Source organism: Cervus elaphus, chromosome 4 (genome assembly GCF_910594005.1).
Source record: "Cervus elaphus chromosome 4, mCerEla1.1, whole genome shotgun sequence".
Taxonomy (NCBI): Eukaryota; Metazoa; Chordata; class Mammalia; order Artiodactyla; family Cervidae; genus Cervus; species Cervus elaphus.
In genome coordinates, this window is record NC_057818.1 from 4,897,053 (window position 1) to 4,912,706 (window position 15,654).

At 44.1% G+C, this 15,654-nt stretch overlaps 1 protein-coding gene and 1 long non-coding RNA gene across 3 annotated transcripts; one reads left to right on the forward strand and one right to left on the reverse strand.

The window, feature by feature from the left end:
• Positions 1 to 49: 49 nt before the first annotated feature.
• On the forward strand, positions 50 to 4,799 carry LOC122691523. The gene is made up of 3 exons (XR_006340428.1): positions 50 to 158; positions 622 to 656; positions 4,434 to 4,799. It is a non-coding gene; the product is annotated as an uncharacterized LOC122691523 (long non-coding RNA).
• KARS1 (lysyl-tRNA synthetase 1) lies at positions 1,750 to 15,624 on the reverse strand. Of its 2 annotated transcripts, XM_043898091.1 has the most exons (15): positions 15,470 to 15,610; positions 13,775 to 13,961; positions 11,830 to 11,980; positions 10,634 to 10,799; positions 8,217 to 8,310; positions 7,732 to 7,918; positions 7,520 to 7,645; positions 6,256 to 6,375; positions 5,076 to 5,238; positions 4,793 to 4,966; positions 4,548 to 4,633; positions 4,124 to 4,209; positions 3,399 to 3,525; positions 2,594 to 2,737; positions 1,750 to 2,029 (listed from the first exon to the last, which is right to left on the reverse strand). In XM_043898091.1, exons 2-15 carry the CDS (start codon positions 13,918 to 13,920, stop codon positions 1,931 to 1,933), a joined length of 1,869 nt encoding a protein of 622 aa, XP_043754026.1. In that variant the 5' UTR covers positions 13,921 to 13,961; positions 15,470 to 15,610; the 3' UTR covers positions 1,750 to 1,930. The 2 variants fall into 2 exon arrangements, with proteins under 2 accessions (XP_043754026.1, XP_043754027.1); XM_043898092.1 differs by lacking the exon at positions 13,775 to 13,961 and having other exon boundaries at positions 15,470 to 15,624.
• Positions 15,625 to 15,654: the final 30 nt, after the last annotated feature.

The following is a 15,654-nucleotide window of genomic DNA, read 5'->3' on the forward strand; positions in this document are numbered from 1 at the left end:
TGCACGCTGGCCTTTGTAGTCGCTTAGGGGGCGGAGCCAGGTGGGAGGGTCAGATCCGACTTCCGGCGCTGTGCGTATCAGTCAAAGGGGCTCGGGAAGCTGATGGTGTGCGAGAGAATAGATTCCAAGAATAGAATGATGTATCTTGGAACACTAGGGTAAATTTTTGTCTAAAACACTGCTATCCAGTAGAAATATAATTCGAGCCAGATATGTAACTAAAAAATGTCTACATTTTAAAAACTCAAAAGATGAACTTAAACCATGTTTTATTTAACCTAACATATACAACATATTTCAACGTGTAATCAATTTTTTAAAAAAGATATTGAGGTATTTTATATTTTTTCTATACTAAGTATCAGAAGTCTGGTTTGTATATTACACTCAGAGTACGTCTCAGTTCTCATCAGCCACATTTCAAATGTGCATTAGCCACATGTGGCTCTTGGCTTATTTATTAACAGTTCAGGTCTAAAACCTTCAGATTGTAGTTCAGGAGTCTGTACCATTTGGCAGTTGTATACCTCAATTCCTAAAGATGAGAGAGAACTTACTTTTCATATTATCCCTCCAAAGCTAGAGAAGTGCAGCTTAATTGACCCCCATCTTTCTTTCTAGATCAGAGGAAGGGTAAATTCCTTACTCCTCCAAAGGTAAGTATCATGTTCCTCTCTCTAACATGTTTTATCTGTGACTCTTTCTTCTGTTTTTTAAAAGATTTCTCGTGGGGTAATCATCTTCCAGGTATATCTCAAGGATTAGTACTGCCGTTCATCTAGTTGCATAAATTGAGAAGTGAATCACCTTGTCATTTTCGTTCCCTTCACCCCCGTATTATAATCCAATATATTATCTGTTACCAAGTCCTGTTGATCTCTTGAATTCACCCAGTTCTACTTTTATGGCAAAACCCTAGTCCTTTGGACAAACTGCTGTTGTCTTCCTCTTGGATTGCTGTGTTAATCTTGGACTTTTTTTACATTTTTCTGCCCAGCTCCAGTTCTTTTTCACTGAATTGGAAAATATGAACATACCAGATTCACTATTCAACATCCTACTCACTCTTTTCACCCAACATCTAACAAACATGTTTAATATGTCCAAAACCACACTCAACCTTCCTTCTCAAACCTGCCCTTCAAATTTTTCCCATCTCAAGTCAATGACAACTCTGCTTTCCAGGTGGTTAGGCCTAAAACCTTGAAATTATCTGATTCCTCTTCTCACAGCTCACTTTGCCAACAGATTCTGACCTCAGGAACACAAGCAAACTCCAGTGACTCATAACCATCACCGTCATTTTGTAAAATGACCATCCAAAACTAAGCCATCATGTCTCCTCAGCCTGCAAATGCAAAGTTGACTCTCTTTCACTCTTGCCATCCACATACTAACTAGAACAGTCTTTGAAAAACACTGCTCATAACTGTCCAATGGCTTCTCATCTCGCCATGATAAAACACATACTTCTCTGCATGGCTTACAGGTGCCTGCACGGTTTGGCCCCTCACTGAGCTTTACTTGCTCCTTACTGGGCATACCAGACCCCTCTGGAGTTCCTCAAAAATGCAGCCCTCTGGTCTGGACTATGCTTTTCCACTCAGATCTCTGTTTCTAGATCTCTACTTCGATGTCACCTAGAGAAATTTGTTGAATGAGTAAAGTGGTATAATCCTAAACATTCATTAGGTCAGTTGTCTGGGAAATAAGATGACATTTCAAAAGTAAAGAGCGATGAGACAAGAGTAGAGACAAATGGTTTATTTGGTAACAAGGAGTAAAAAGGAATTCTTGATTCCTCTTCTCGCTTTTGGCGGCTGAAGTGAAATGTGATAGTCAAACAGACAGCAACACACACAGGAATTCCCTCACAGTCCCTGGTTACAGAAATGCAATCAGCTGTCAGGTGACTCGTCATTACTGTTTTCTAGACAGAAGTGCCGGGTGCTGTGCTTTCCGGGCCATCCGTGGTGGCTACATTCTCCTTCTTGTCTTCAGGTTTCATGGCAGGAAACAGAAGCACTTCCTACAGGACAGAGAATGGATTCTGAAGCTAAGAAGCACTTTTTCCTACCCATCCACCCACTCCTTTCCCCCTCCTGGTTACTGTTATCACCAAAACCCGGAGATCTGTGTTGTTTCATTTCAATTTAGTCCGTCTTAGTTACAAACAATGGAAAAGAAGAAATGCACAACTAAAAGACCTCGCATGCTGCAACTAAGACCCAGAGCCAAATAAATAAATATTAAAATGCACAGCACTGCCTAGATCACGATATCAAAAGAAAGAATAAACAGAGAGATTCTCTCCAAATGATTTCATCTGTAAATATGGGGATAACAATAGTTTCTACAGGTTACAGGTTGACTTAAGTTAAATGAGGTAATGCATGTAGATGGCTCAGTATGTTCCTTGGATCCTTAAGAAATGCAAACAATTGGTATTTCTTCTGCCTTGGGTAGAAACCCCCAAATTCTGTGCAATCAGATGCCCTGACTGTGCTCTTGTGAAGTCACAGGTAACCTCTCCGCCTGCCCCTCCTCCCAGCCCAGCGCCCTTTCCTGGTGCTCCTTCAGGGCTGCTGCATACCTTGATGTTATTGGAGTCTGTGAGAAACATCGCGACGCGGTCGATGCCCATGCCCCAGCCGCCCGTGGGGGGCAGCCCGTACTCCAGGGCAGTGCAGAAGGTTTCATCTATGAACATGGCCTCGTCGTCGCCAGCGGCCTTGGCCTAGAGGACAGAGCCACACACACAGTGACACTCTTCCAGGCTGCGCGCTCTGGCGTCTGAGTGAGCATGTGAAAACCGTCAGAGGCATTTCCATCCCAGCACTGCTCTGGACACCTAGCACTTGCTGGAAACGCTTCCCAGGAACTCCAGCATGGAGCCATTTCTTTTGAAGACCTGAAAGTCAGGACTGATGAACCCTACCCCAGAACATATGCGAGCTTCTCTGTCAAGTGGAAATCCCTCCCCTGCCTGGGGCTCTGCGAGTCCAGTGCAGTTGATTTTCAGAGACTGATGATTCCCACAGTGTCCCTCCCACTTCCTGAACCACCCATCAGTGGCAAGCGCTCGTGCGGGCGGCCCGTGGCTGCTTTGTCTTCCCATCCCCAGGCCACCTCAATAAACATACCATCTAAGAAAAGGTAACGTCCTCGTCAACACGAGTGTCACACGCCCCTCACAGATATCACACCTGAGCTCCATTTATATAGAAATTCTAGGGCCAAAACTGGTCAAGTTCTCCATCTTGAAATGTGACTTCCGCCTGTGAGGCCTGTGGCTCTCAGCCTTCATTTCTGTTCCGGTCAGCAGGAGTTGCAGGCCAGACACAGACCAGGGTGAAGGCAGGTGTCTTCTGGTGAGCAGGCTCGCGCTCCCTCCTTACCTTGGCCTGTTCTTCAAAGAGCTCCCGCTGTCGCACAGGGTCGTTCAGCTCAGTGTAGGCATTGCATATTTCCTTCTTCATGACAAACAGCTCAAAGCGCTCAGTCAGACCCTTTTTAGAGCGGTGCCTGGGGAGGAGACCACCGGGGAGGGTGAATAAACAGAACATGTGGTACAAGCACAAGAACTCCTGAAACCTGGTTGACTCAAAACTGTTATTGACTGTGACCTGAAGCCTTAATGCATCCTCAGCACTGAATCATTTACTACAATACTGGGGACGGTCAGAGACAAGGAAGCTTGAATCATCTTACAACAGACCTATGCAGTAGACTGGGACCCCAAACCAAACCTGCCGTATTCACGCCCTGCCACGCTGACTCCGGGCTGCCTGGCTGACTTGCTCTGGCTGGTGGGACATCGGCGGAGGTTTGGTGTGTGTGTGCACACCAGGATTTATTCTTTCAGAATGATTCCACTTGGACCCCTCGCTCCACTGCCAGAGAAGAGGCTCTGGAGTAGGAGAATCCCCCGCGGGGGGATGCAAGGCATGCTGACCGAGTTCCCAGGTGAAAAAAGTCACTTGAGTTACCCTCACCAACACCACATAGGGCAGAAAGACAGCCCTGTGAGCCCACACACTCTTGAGAATAAACTGCTTTATGTCGCTAAGTTCTGAGGTTATCATGCAGCAACAGGTAACTGAGACACCGCACTCTGTCTTACCATTTGGCCAGAGGGCTCATTATCTGTGGGTGATCACAGATGAAGGTAGGATTGATGCACGCCACCTCCAGGAACTCCCCGACAAGCTGAAGGAGAAATCAGAGCACAGCTAGAGCCCTTCTAAATGCCATTTTGATGGGCTCAGTCCTGGTGGCAGAGGACTCCACTCCTCTCCACACCTGATGCTACAGAAGTTTATCTTAAGCTGCTGAAAGGTTGGTAAGGATGAACTAAGGTAACAAATGTAACTATTTGGCAGAGAGCTTAGTAAGCAGGAACTTAAAACTTGTTCTCTCATTTCTCTCTTTAGAGCTTTCCTGTGAAGCTGGGGAAGTTAATGCTCTACGGCGGAGCTCCCCTTCACAGGGAGCAGGGGGCATTACCAGTGGGTGCGGGCATCTACGACCAGTGCCCGGCCTCTCACCTTATCAAGGAGCCTGGCGGTGGTCCGGGGTGGAGGACACTCGACATCTTTTGCCACACAGATATCATCAAGGATTCTGCGAGTTTCTGTAATACAAACATACAAGTTGGGACAGAAGACATCACACCATCACAATACCACCCCAATATAAGAAGAATTGCATGGGGAACTGTACTCCTGACATAATCTAATTCAGAGCTGAACAGGAAGGAAGGCCCTACAACTGGAGGAGTGCATCACTTTACCTTCAGTTTCGAAAAGGTTCGTTTCTGGCAGTTTCATGCCCAGGGCTTTCTCAAGCTCTTCTACCATGCTGATTTTCCGGAAGGGCGGGGTGAAGTCAATCTCATAGGCTTGGCCTTCTGGGCCATCTGGATGGTAGGTGACCTTGTAACTGCCTGTAATGTGTTTCACCATCCCTGGGAAAGAAATGTGTCATTTAAAGAGGACCAACAGGAAGTCCCATTGAAGGCAGCACACCAGTCCTCCAGACACGTGGGAAAGACAAAGGGAGCAGGAGGGGGTCACCTGCAATCATCTTCTCTGTGATTTCCATGAGATCATGATAGTCGGCATAGGCCATGTAGAATTCACAGGTGGTGAACTCAGGATTGTGAGTCAAATCAATTCCTTCATTCCGGAACTGGCGTCCAATTTCATACACCCGGTCGAAGCCACCAACCACCAGCATCTAATAACACATGGCCATGGTCGTGGTCACAGCAGCTAATCTTGTTTGGCCGGGCAAAGTTTCTCTCTACAAGAGCTGTAACTTGGTTTTCACAGCTCAAGCCATGCTTTCAGGTCTCTACCCAAGTGCTGAGTGCCCTACTCTCTTCAGGTCTTTGAGGATAATTATAATTCACTCTGGCTGCCCAGGAACACTGAATACTCACTCTTCCTTTGTCTGGGGTGTCCCCCATCTTGTGTGAGCTTCTACAAGAAGCCTCTTGGGGGTCAGGGTGCAGGCACATGACCCAAGCTCCCCAGTCAGACCCATCTGTGAGACTTCCACGTGCAAAGAGGATGCAGATATAGTACAGAATCTCCTCTGGTGAAGGGGGCCAGAGGTATCTGGCTTATAAAGGTAGTAACTGTAGAGGTCCTAATGGCAACGACGTGTGCCTCGCGCCATGCTTATGAGCTGTGGTGAGTTCCCAAATGGAAGATACTGGGTTCTTCACGAGGACAGCCCTTTGATATGACTCAGAACCATTCCTAATTGTGTGGTCTCCAAGCCCGATTCTCTGATCCTCCTGGAAACTGTGAGCGTCCTTGTGTATTTGGATACATTGTTCTTTTACTTATAAACACTATAACACTTTTTGTTGTTTGCAATTAATGACATAGTCTTTGATGTTTATTCTGGTGATTTGAGGGTATTTCCAACTTTCAAGCAGAAATTCAACTCATTCTTCAACAAAGGACTAAAATCAGCTTTAATATAAGAATTATATTAAAAAGCATTATGGGAAACAGAGTAGGTTAGCAAGATGTGTCCATCTAGGAAAGACACTCCCTTGGCCCTAGAGAAGGCTCTACTGACCCTATAGATAAATTCCAGAAATGTAACACTCACAAACCTGACACTTAGAACACTTTTGTTGTTCTACCCTCACTGTTCCTCTTATTTCTGACTGCACCTGCCTAGCCAATGTCTTTCAGCCTTCTGCTTCTCTAAGGACACAGGGCATCTTTTATTGATTACCTTATGGTAGAGTTCCGGAGCAATTCTCATATATAAATTCATGTCCAGTTCATTGTGGTAGGTGATAAAAGGCTTGGCCACAGCTCCCCCTGGGATGATGTTCATCATGGGAGTTTCAATCTAAGAGAGGGAAAAACGTTTAGTTCACACACAGAGCTCCTCTAGTTGAGGGAATCGCTCATGCTTTGACTGTGATAGTCTATTATATCCCAAGTAAAAGATAAGTTCAATAGTAATGTGCAGGTGTTTGACAAAAAAGTAGAGCTAGCTTGATTCTCTAGAATGGTGTCTCTTTCTATTAATACCAAACATCATTAACACAGCATCATAAACTTTCACAAGCTGTCAGTGGGACTCTAAATGGGTATGCCCTTTCTTGAGTTCAATTTGCAGTATTTATTAAAAGTGTAACAGCTGATATCCTTTGACATAAATCCACCATACAGAAACACGTGTACATGTGCACAAAGATGTTCACTAATATATTATCAGAGACAATCAGAAACATTAAGATATCAACAGAGGAAATAATACAAAGTATCAAAAAGGAACCCACACACACATATGGACATGCAAAGGGTCCTAGAATGTGTTGGGTGTGGAGAGGTCCATTGTAATATATACAATATGACTTCGTTTATGTTTTAAAACAAAGAGTAAAACCCTTCTAAAGCATTTACACAGGTACCCCATCTGCAACGTGCATCAGTATGCATATAAATATACACAGTAAATGGCAAGGAAGGATACATATTCAAATGCACGTTTGGAGAGGGTAATTAATTAGTTGGGAAAAAATGAAAGGGGACTTTCAGTTTTGCTTCTACTTACTTCTTTATTGTCTGAATTTGTTTTATGGTAACATGTACTCATGTTTCTCATACAATTAGAAAATATTGAAATTTTTTTGTTCTAAAATTCTTCCTAAACAACATCTTTCAGTTTAAAGAAGTTGAATAAAAATTAAGAAAAATACTTTTAATTCTACAAAAAAGCAAAACGAGTTGGCAACATATTGAACATGGCATCATTAGCACGTGACTGGCCCTCTACGTATTATTATCTTAGCAGTCCTGTCCTACCTTCCAAATCAGGGCACTAAATAAGTAAGGTGGAACCAAGACAGTGGCAAGAAAGAGGACTTTTCATTGAGCATGAAGCATACTGACACAGGATGTGTCTGTGGGGAAGGGAAGGGAAGGGAAGGAAGAGCAAGAGGCAGGCACCGCAAAGCAGCTCATGTCAGGTAAGAACTCTCCATCACCTCTAGGAATCCCAGTTCATCCAAGAAACTTCTTATATACGTGATGATCTTGGAGCGGATGATGAATTTCTGCCTCACAAAGTCATTCAGGATCAAGTCCAAATATCTCTGCCGATACCGTGTTTCCTAAATGAGGAGGAACAGAGAGGAAACACTGATGCGCTCCATTCAACGGTATGGTACACCAGAACCAGGAGGCCACAAGAATTCACCTTGTCTTTGAGGCCGAAGTGAAGGTGAGGCAACATGTGCAGGCAAGGAGACAGCAGTGTGATTTCATAGGGGATGATGCTTAGCTCGCCCTTCTTGGTTTTCCCAGGATTGCCCTGGACTCCAATGATGTCTCCCCGGCGCAGTTTGTTGTTAATACGAATAAATTCTTCCTCGGATTTGTAATTCCTGAATGAATAGAAAATTTAACTCAGTACACAATATCCCAAATTAAAACTGACCTCTGGTGTACTTTAGAACCCTTGCTAAACTGTTACTGTGAAGCTAAGAAGACTCCTAGATTCAAGGTCAAATGTTTGTCACACAACCCAAGAACAGGTGTCAATCTCATTTTATTTTCCCAACCCTACACCATTCCCTTTAACTTTTACTTCCAACAAGTAAAGAAGACCACATGGACCTTTGTTCTCTGTCATGTTGCTCTGGGCCAATCTAGAAAGGCCTGTAAATGAATATTTCTATATACCTGGAATTGGCCATGACTTGCAACTTGACCCCCTCTCCTCGAAGGTCATAGAAGATGAGCTTTCCTCCAGAAGCTCTTTTGGCATGGATCCTACCTAGAAAAAGAACAGCAAAAATACTGACAGAAGCTATTTCATGATATCAGTGCCAAAAAAGTGCCCTCTGCATTTTTTACATCCAGGCAGAACATAAACTAGAGCACTTTGATTGTAGCCTGAGGCCTAAGCCCTGCCCTTTTCTTCAGGACAAGGTTGGCTTCCCATTCAAACCAGTGAAAGATGTGTAGGAAGATCTGGTTTTTAAAGGTGCTCAATGGATTCCCAGAATGTCATTTTTGGATCTTCCTAAAATGCAGCAGTGTCGTTTTTGGATCTTCGTAAATCTCCACATAAAAACAGAAAGCACTAGACAGGGAAGGGCAAAAAGCCATGGATAAAATTTACAGCAAAATTACGTGGGAAGATATTCCAAGAATCCCCAAATACAAGCAGAGGGAAAAACCACCAAGGACCCCAAGACTTCGATACAGGAAAAAGCTATGGGAATCAATGGGGTCTCTGACAGGTCTGAGAACTGGAAGTCTTCCTAAAAACCACAGGTATCACTGGACAATGTGGCAGGGCTAAGTAAAGGACTGCAGCTCACTGCCATTCGAGTGAGTATGGAGGACTGCACCAAGAAGGCCTAGGGGGCGAAACCCTTTAGTGGGGCCCCCAAGAACTCTCTAAACTCAATGGCCAGGGATCTCTCCTAGGACAAGGCCCCACAAAACTGAACAAGACTGAGAAAACAGAGAGTCCAGCAAAAGCAAGGAAGAAGAGACTGCAAATCCCAGAAAGCAAGTTGCTGTATTTCTGAACACTTCACACACAAAAAAACTGAAGAGAGACCTCAGTGAAACTAGAAAAGCTATCTGAACCAAGCTCCCCCCTCCACTTTTTAAAAAATATTTATTTATTTGGCTCTGTCGGGTTTTAGCTGCCGCATGCAGGGTCTTTAGTTCCAACATGTGGGATCCAACTAGGGATTGAAACTGGGTCTCCTGTGTTGGGAGCAGAGTCTTAGTCACTGCATCACCAGGGAAGTCCCCTGAGCTTCCTTTTACTATTCAGGAAAAAAAAAAACCTCTCACATTTAAAAGAAAAAAACAAAACATCACAGCAGAGCTCTCTTGTCTGCTCGTGTGTATCTCTTATAAGCATCTTATATTAATAAATCTATTTCTTGCCTATCAATAAAAAAAGAGGCAAGGTCAAACACCAATATTAAATTTAGAAGCAGAAGTAACAAGAATAACATCTCCACAGACAATGAAAGCACTTGAGAAAGACATGCTCAGGAAAAAGCAAAAAAGTATTTCACAACCTGAAAGACATTTGAATGTGATACAAAATATGAAAGAATACAAATCAGAGTTAGAAAAACAAACGAGATGGCAGAAAATTAGAAAATAAAGTAAAAAACCCATCTCAGAAATGAAGCCTAAATTAGAAGGAAATAAGAGTGAATAAATACAACACGTAATGCCTTAAGACAATCTGGAAAAGAGGATAAAATTGAAAAATCAAAGTATAAAAAAAGATAAAAAGAAATTTGAGAAAAAGTGACAAAAACGAATAATGAAAAAAAGCAAAGATAAAACATATAGATAAAAGGAGTCCCAAAAGTAAACCTAAGCAAGAAATAGAATACAAAAAAAAAAAACTATGTTCAAGAAAAATTTCCTATAAAGAGGTGACAATATATTATAGTGCACACTGTGTACCTGAGTATACTGACCCAGACTAACATCAAGACATATTTTAGTAAAATCACTGGATGTGAAGAAAATGAAATTTGGGGGGAATTTAAGTATTGGCAGGGGTTCTCTTTAGGTGGTGGGATTACGGGTAATTAAGCTTTTCTCTTTTTGCCTCTCTGAATGTTTCAACATTCCAAATTTTCTACAACTGGTAGTTTTATATAGAAATATTTTTTTGGGTATAAATGTAAGGCAAGATTTAATTATTTTTTGAATTAAGAAGAAGATCCTACACAAAATAAGGGTGCTCTAGAAATATAGCCTAGTGTATAGCAGTCTAGGGACACAGATCTGAGTTGTTAGGAGCTTATTAGGGCCATGGTTCCCACTGATGGAATAAAGTCTCATAAGGGACAATGAACAAGTAGCGGCACCAGGTCAGGGGTCCCCCACAAAGAATGCCCCTTCCTCTGCAGCCTCGCCACTGGAATGTGGCCTCATGACTTAGAGCTGCTCTACTTTCTGTGAATAGACATATTGGCACCATCTCAAGGAATGCAGTCTCAGACACAAGCTCCTTGAGAGCAAGACCACCCCAGACCCCAGACCTTCCTCTGTGCAAGTGCAGAGGCCTGCCTGCTGTGGGAGCCCAGCAAACTGCCTGGGAGCCTTCCTACCTGCCACCTTTAAGGTGATGTCAGTCAGGTGGTCCCCAGGCTGCAAGTGACTGTACTCTTGGATGAAGTGAGTGAGCGAGATGTCCACGTGGAACTTGTGTGGGTATGGATCTTCCCCATTGACCTTCAGCTGGTGGACTGCTTGGCTTCGGATTTTGAAGTATTGCTGTTAAGAAAACAAAAGAGCTTCTGAGAAGTTGAGCCCGGTCAGACCAGGGGCCGGTCTAGCGGAGTTCAGTATCCTGCCTCAGAGGGGCCCCAATACAGTGAGGTTTCTTTAACCAAGCTCTCCCCAGCCTTGGAATCAAGCATTGGCTATGGAGTGAGATTTGCACTTAAATATGCAGGGTGGGCAGATATATAGTTGGGAATAAAGACTAGAATCCCAAAATTTGCAAGATGTGATAAAAAGAAAAATCACATTTCTGTCTAAATAAGTTTCTTTTTTTCGGGGCGGCGGGGCGGGGAGCGGCAGGGCGGTCCCCAGCAGTGGAAGCTCAGAGACTTAACCACTGGACCGCCAGGGATTCACTAAAACAGTAAGTTTAACTGGTGTAGGTAGAGCTAGTTACCACTTCTGGAGGCACATCTGCCTGTGAGTCACTTCTCCTCCTCCTCCTTTCCTATCCCTGGTCACACACCAGATTTTTCCCCAAGGCACGCCCATGGGCCTGGAGGTATTAAAAAACATTTTTTTCATATCAGAAAAAATAATTTCTGATGCAACTACTCAAGGTTGTAGTGTGAAAGCAGCCTTAAGACATGTAAACAAGTGGGCATGGCTGTGTTTCAACACAATATTACTTATAGAACTAGGGAGGAGAGGGGTGGTGGTGGCTTTGGCCTGTGGGCCACAGTTTGCCAATCTCTCAGCTACAATAAATCCCCCAGGCCACCTGTAGGGAGAGATTTTCTCCAGGGTTGCCATAAGGTCCAGCTAACTCCAAGGAGTATCAGCCACTTGGAAGTACTGGATTCTCTCGAATGTTAAGCAAGAAAAGACAAGAAAGATGTGCAAGGCCTGTGCTTTTAACCAGATGGGAGTGGTGGGCCCCCCTCATCAGTCCCAGTGCCTGTCCCAGCCCCTGTTTATCCCCCCTGCTGGTCCCTCCTACTGTCTCTTCCTGGGGAATCTGCCCTAGGTCTCATCAGAAGCTGTCCTGAGCTCAGGGAGGGCAGTGGTTCCAAGAACTCACATTTGGGTCCAAGCTCTCCTCCTCCGCAGCCACGCCATCGTCAGCACTGTGATTGGTGGCGGCCTGACTCAGCTGTTTCTCACTGAGCTCCTTCTGCTTGGCCTCCTTCTCCGCTATTTTCTTCTCAGCTTTCAGGCGTCTCTTTAGCTCACTGTCAGGAAGATGAAAAGTGTTCAATGTAACAGGTGCCTGAAGAGTCCCCTACGTTCTGCCCTGTCACCAATTACCAAAAATATCAACTGCCTGGGGAAACACACTTGTCCAGTTCCACACCCCCACGGTTCTCTCTTAGTTACTAAACTCTATACATGAGGTAGACAGAGGAAAAAATAAACTTAGAATAAAGATGTGAAAGATCTTTCTCAGTCTCTATTTCCCAGTTGGAGGTCCTTGGCATTAGGTCCTGTCTAAAATCAAGATACACAAGGACAAAGAAAACCCTACATATTAGTTTATAGTTAGGATAGGAAAAAATGTTTTACAGAAAATCAAGATTTTCTCAGGCTAATTAGGCTTGGGATCTCCTTGAGGCCAGGGACTGAGTTGTTTAGTATCCTTTGGAGAACATGAAGTTCTGAGAGCATCAGATTTGATGTGTGATAAGGCGAAAGCCCTAGCTTTGTCATCTCTCTCCCCTCCCACAAGGAGTGGATTAGTTTGGGGTGGGGTGAGGAAGTCCAGGGAGACACTCCTCTGACAATCACTCCCCCAGCATTGATCAATGCATTGACAGTGACCCTCAGCATTGGCCTCACTTTCCCCAGAGGAGCTGGACTTCAACAACAAATTGGGTAGATAGTGTACAAAGCAGCATGCTGTAGGGGATAATACACCACCTTTGGAGCCAGACTGTCTAGGACTAAAACCTGACTTGGTGTGCTTGAGCAAGTTACTCAATTACTCAAGTTACTCCTTTCAAATAATAGACACCTTCTTCCCTAAATGTTGTGAGGATTGAAATATACACAAAGAGATGACCCCCATCCCTATTATCTAACTGCATTCTTTAATTAAGCATGCAAATGTGAACTATTCTAGGTATTCCCCCACTATCTTAACTCTTCACACCCTGACTCAAGGACAGAAATTTTATAGATGTGGATTAAATTTCTGGTCAAATCTCTCACTATCCAAACTCTTTTAATACTTGTTACCTGAGACTCAGAAACCAAACAGATTTGGGCAGAGAGGGATACCCTCATTGTTCTTCCAAACCACGAATGTTAAATGAATATCCTGTAATAATGAACCATGGCAAATGATCCCTAGTCATGCTTGCTACTGTTTGGTTTCAGGGCACATTCTTAATTATATATGAGTTTAGAATAAATCAATTTAAAAAATGGAGACCTGAAATGACCATCTTTTAAGCAAGAAAACTGACTCTGAGGGGCCCAAAGTTAAGTGTCTCTGGGTATCATCTGTTTTGTATCAGTTGTGAAGTTGCCCCTCCAGAACAATGTGCTAGATTTATTGTTCTGTCATTCAGTCAGGAGCATCTAAGCCTATTTGGTTCTTCCTAGCATTAACATAAGCCTGTTTACCATTCAACTAGTTTTTGCCATTTAAATCACATCAGTAAAAAGGATTATCCAAAAAGGTTCTAGGAATAAGAACTAAGACTAGAAACCAAATTAATCTCAGAAGCAAAGAAATTCCAGAAAGATAGGGGAGGGAAAATAATCTGTATTACAAACTCTTTATTCATACAAGGGTTTCGTTCTCAGCACTGTTCTAGCATAAGACCTAAATGTCATCTCAAGAATTTATGGAGTGAGAATTTGAATTTATTAAAGAGAAACTGAGAAAGGACTATTGGTTTGGGTAGTAGGTAGCAGGGTTGTTTACTTGGCAACAAGTCCAAAACTCAGCCAGAGGCTTTACAGATAAGAAACTAAGAAGGACTTTTGCTCCCAGAGCAATAAAGAAGGTAAAGAGCACCAACCTTCTTTTATCAGAAAGTGGCTTGTCCTTGTGAATCGTTGTGAAAGGAGCAAGTTGACACAGGCGCAGCTCCCTCTGCCCCCACTGTGCCCAGGAGGTTTGGCGCATGGACCCCCTAACAAGCCTTACAGCGGCTTGCATCAACATGGCAGAATACCCTGGAACCACCTAAGAATGATTACCACCACCTAACAGGAAACAGAGATGTGGTGTCAGATGGGACATGCAGTACAATATACCCCCAGTCAGCACTCCTACTGTTATGGGTTGGGTTGGGGGAGAAGGGGAGGTTACACAACCTGTTAGTGTCCCATTTTATGCAAGACCCTCTCCACTGACAGCAGCCCTCTAACACTCACTGTGCTACACAAGTAACTGACAATGTTCTCAGCCCTGGCTATGGTGAGATGGTGCTTATCTGGGTTCACAAGTCAATAAGTCAATCAATGATTTACAGGTAGAAATGATCACAACATTATAGAAAACAGGAGACAGGACGTGAGGCAGTGTTTCTCAAGTTCCTGACATGCAGTTTCTCTCCTAGCCACAAAGATGGCAATGTGAAGCATACAAAACGTCATCATCAACTGCCAACTCTAGACGAAGCTAAAAACAGGCCGCAAAAGCACCTGAGTCAAAGACAAGACTTGTCTGGAGCTCTAGGAATGAGAAGGAAAGGAGAATTTCAGGAAGAGGCTTGGACTACATTAAGTTTATAACACTGGAAGGCAACACAATGACAGAGATCCTGTTCTTCATTGCATTAACATGAATGAGGCCTTAACTGAGTCACCTGGCAGGCAGCCTGCTTTTAAACTTGGGAGACAATAACTGGCATACAGTGGTGCTCACTAAAGATTCTGACAAAGGAAGTTCCAAGAATAATTAAGACACAGAAGTAAAAAAATGCACTAAGGCAGCCATTAAATGAAAGAAACTAAGTTCTCTCCATGCCTCTGGAAGGTACTATATTTATGCACTATCTTTGGGAGCACTGAGCGATTAGTCACTCTTATCACTGTCGAGGTTCTATGAAGGACTCCGGTTGAGGAATGCAGTGTTAAGAGAGTGCAAGGGACGATCGGTGAAAGAGCGGCCAATCTTAATTCATGTATATTTACCTTTATACTCCAAGGATTTGGGGTGACTAACAAAGATATTTCCAGCAGTGCTAAGTGCAGCTTGCTGTACTCGGCTAAATAAGACAGTCCACACTGCTGGAGGTGGGTGATTCACTCACTTCTCAAAGATCCTCTGACCAACCCATCAAGATAGCTGCACGACAGTTTTAGAGTGATCCCTTTAATACAAAAGGTTCAAAATGGCCTTGGTGAGGCCAAGGAAAATCTGAAGGTCCTTCTGAAGAGCTGGGTATTTATCATTTCTCCAACTTCTTTACCGGGGCGTGGCACAGTAACTCATTTCTCCTCGAAAAGAGTAAATTTCGCTTTTCTCCGTCGCCGCCCAGTTCTCCGCATTCTCTTACTCTAGGAGAACAACAGGGAGGAAGGACCCAACCAGCGCGGCCCTCGGGCAGCTTGGGGGATGTAGTTTCGCGGCGCTGTACCTGCGTCCCAACGTGTTCATAACCACGAGAACCGGCAGCAAGGCCCCAGGCACAGCCGTTCCGGCCGGAGCCTCGAGGCGCTTCCTAGTCCAGACTCTCCGATCGCATAATGACCGCAACGACACTTACTTTTTGCTCAGTTTCGGCTCGCCGCAGTCCACTTTAACTTCAGCGCCTTGCACCTCAGCCATCTTCCCCGAGGGCCGGACCTAAAGAGGACCGGGGTGTCTCACGGCAACTTCCAGGTCAAGGTCAGAAGCCCCGCCTCTTCCGGGAAAGGGGGCGGGGCACTGTTTCCCGCGCAGCTAATGCGC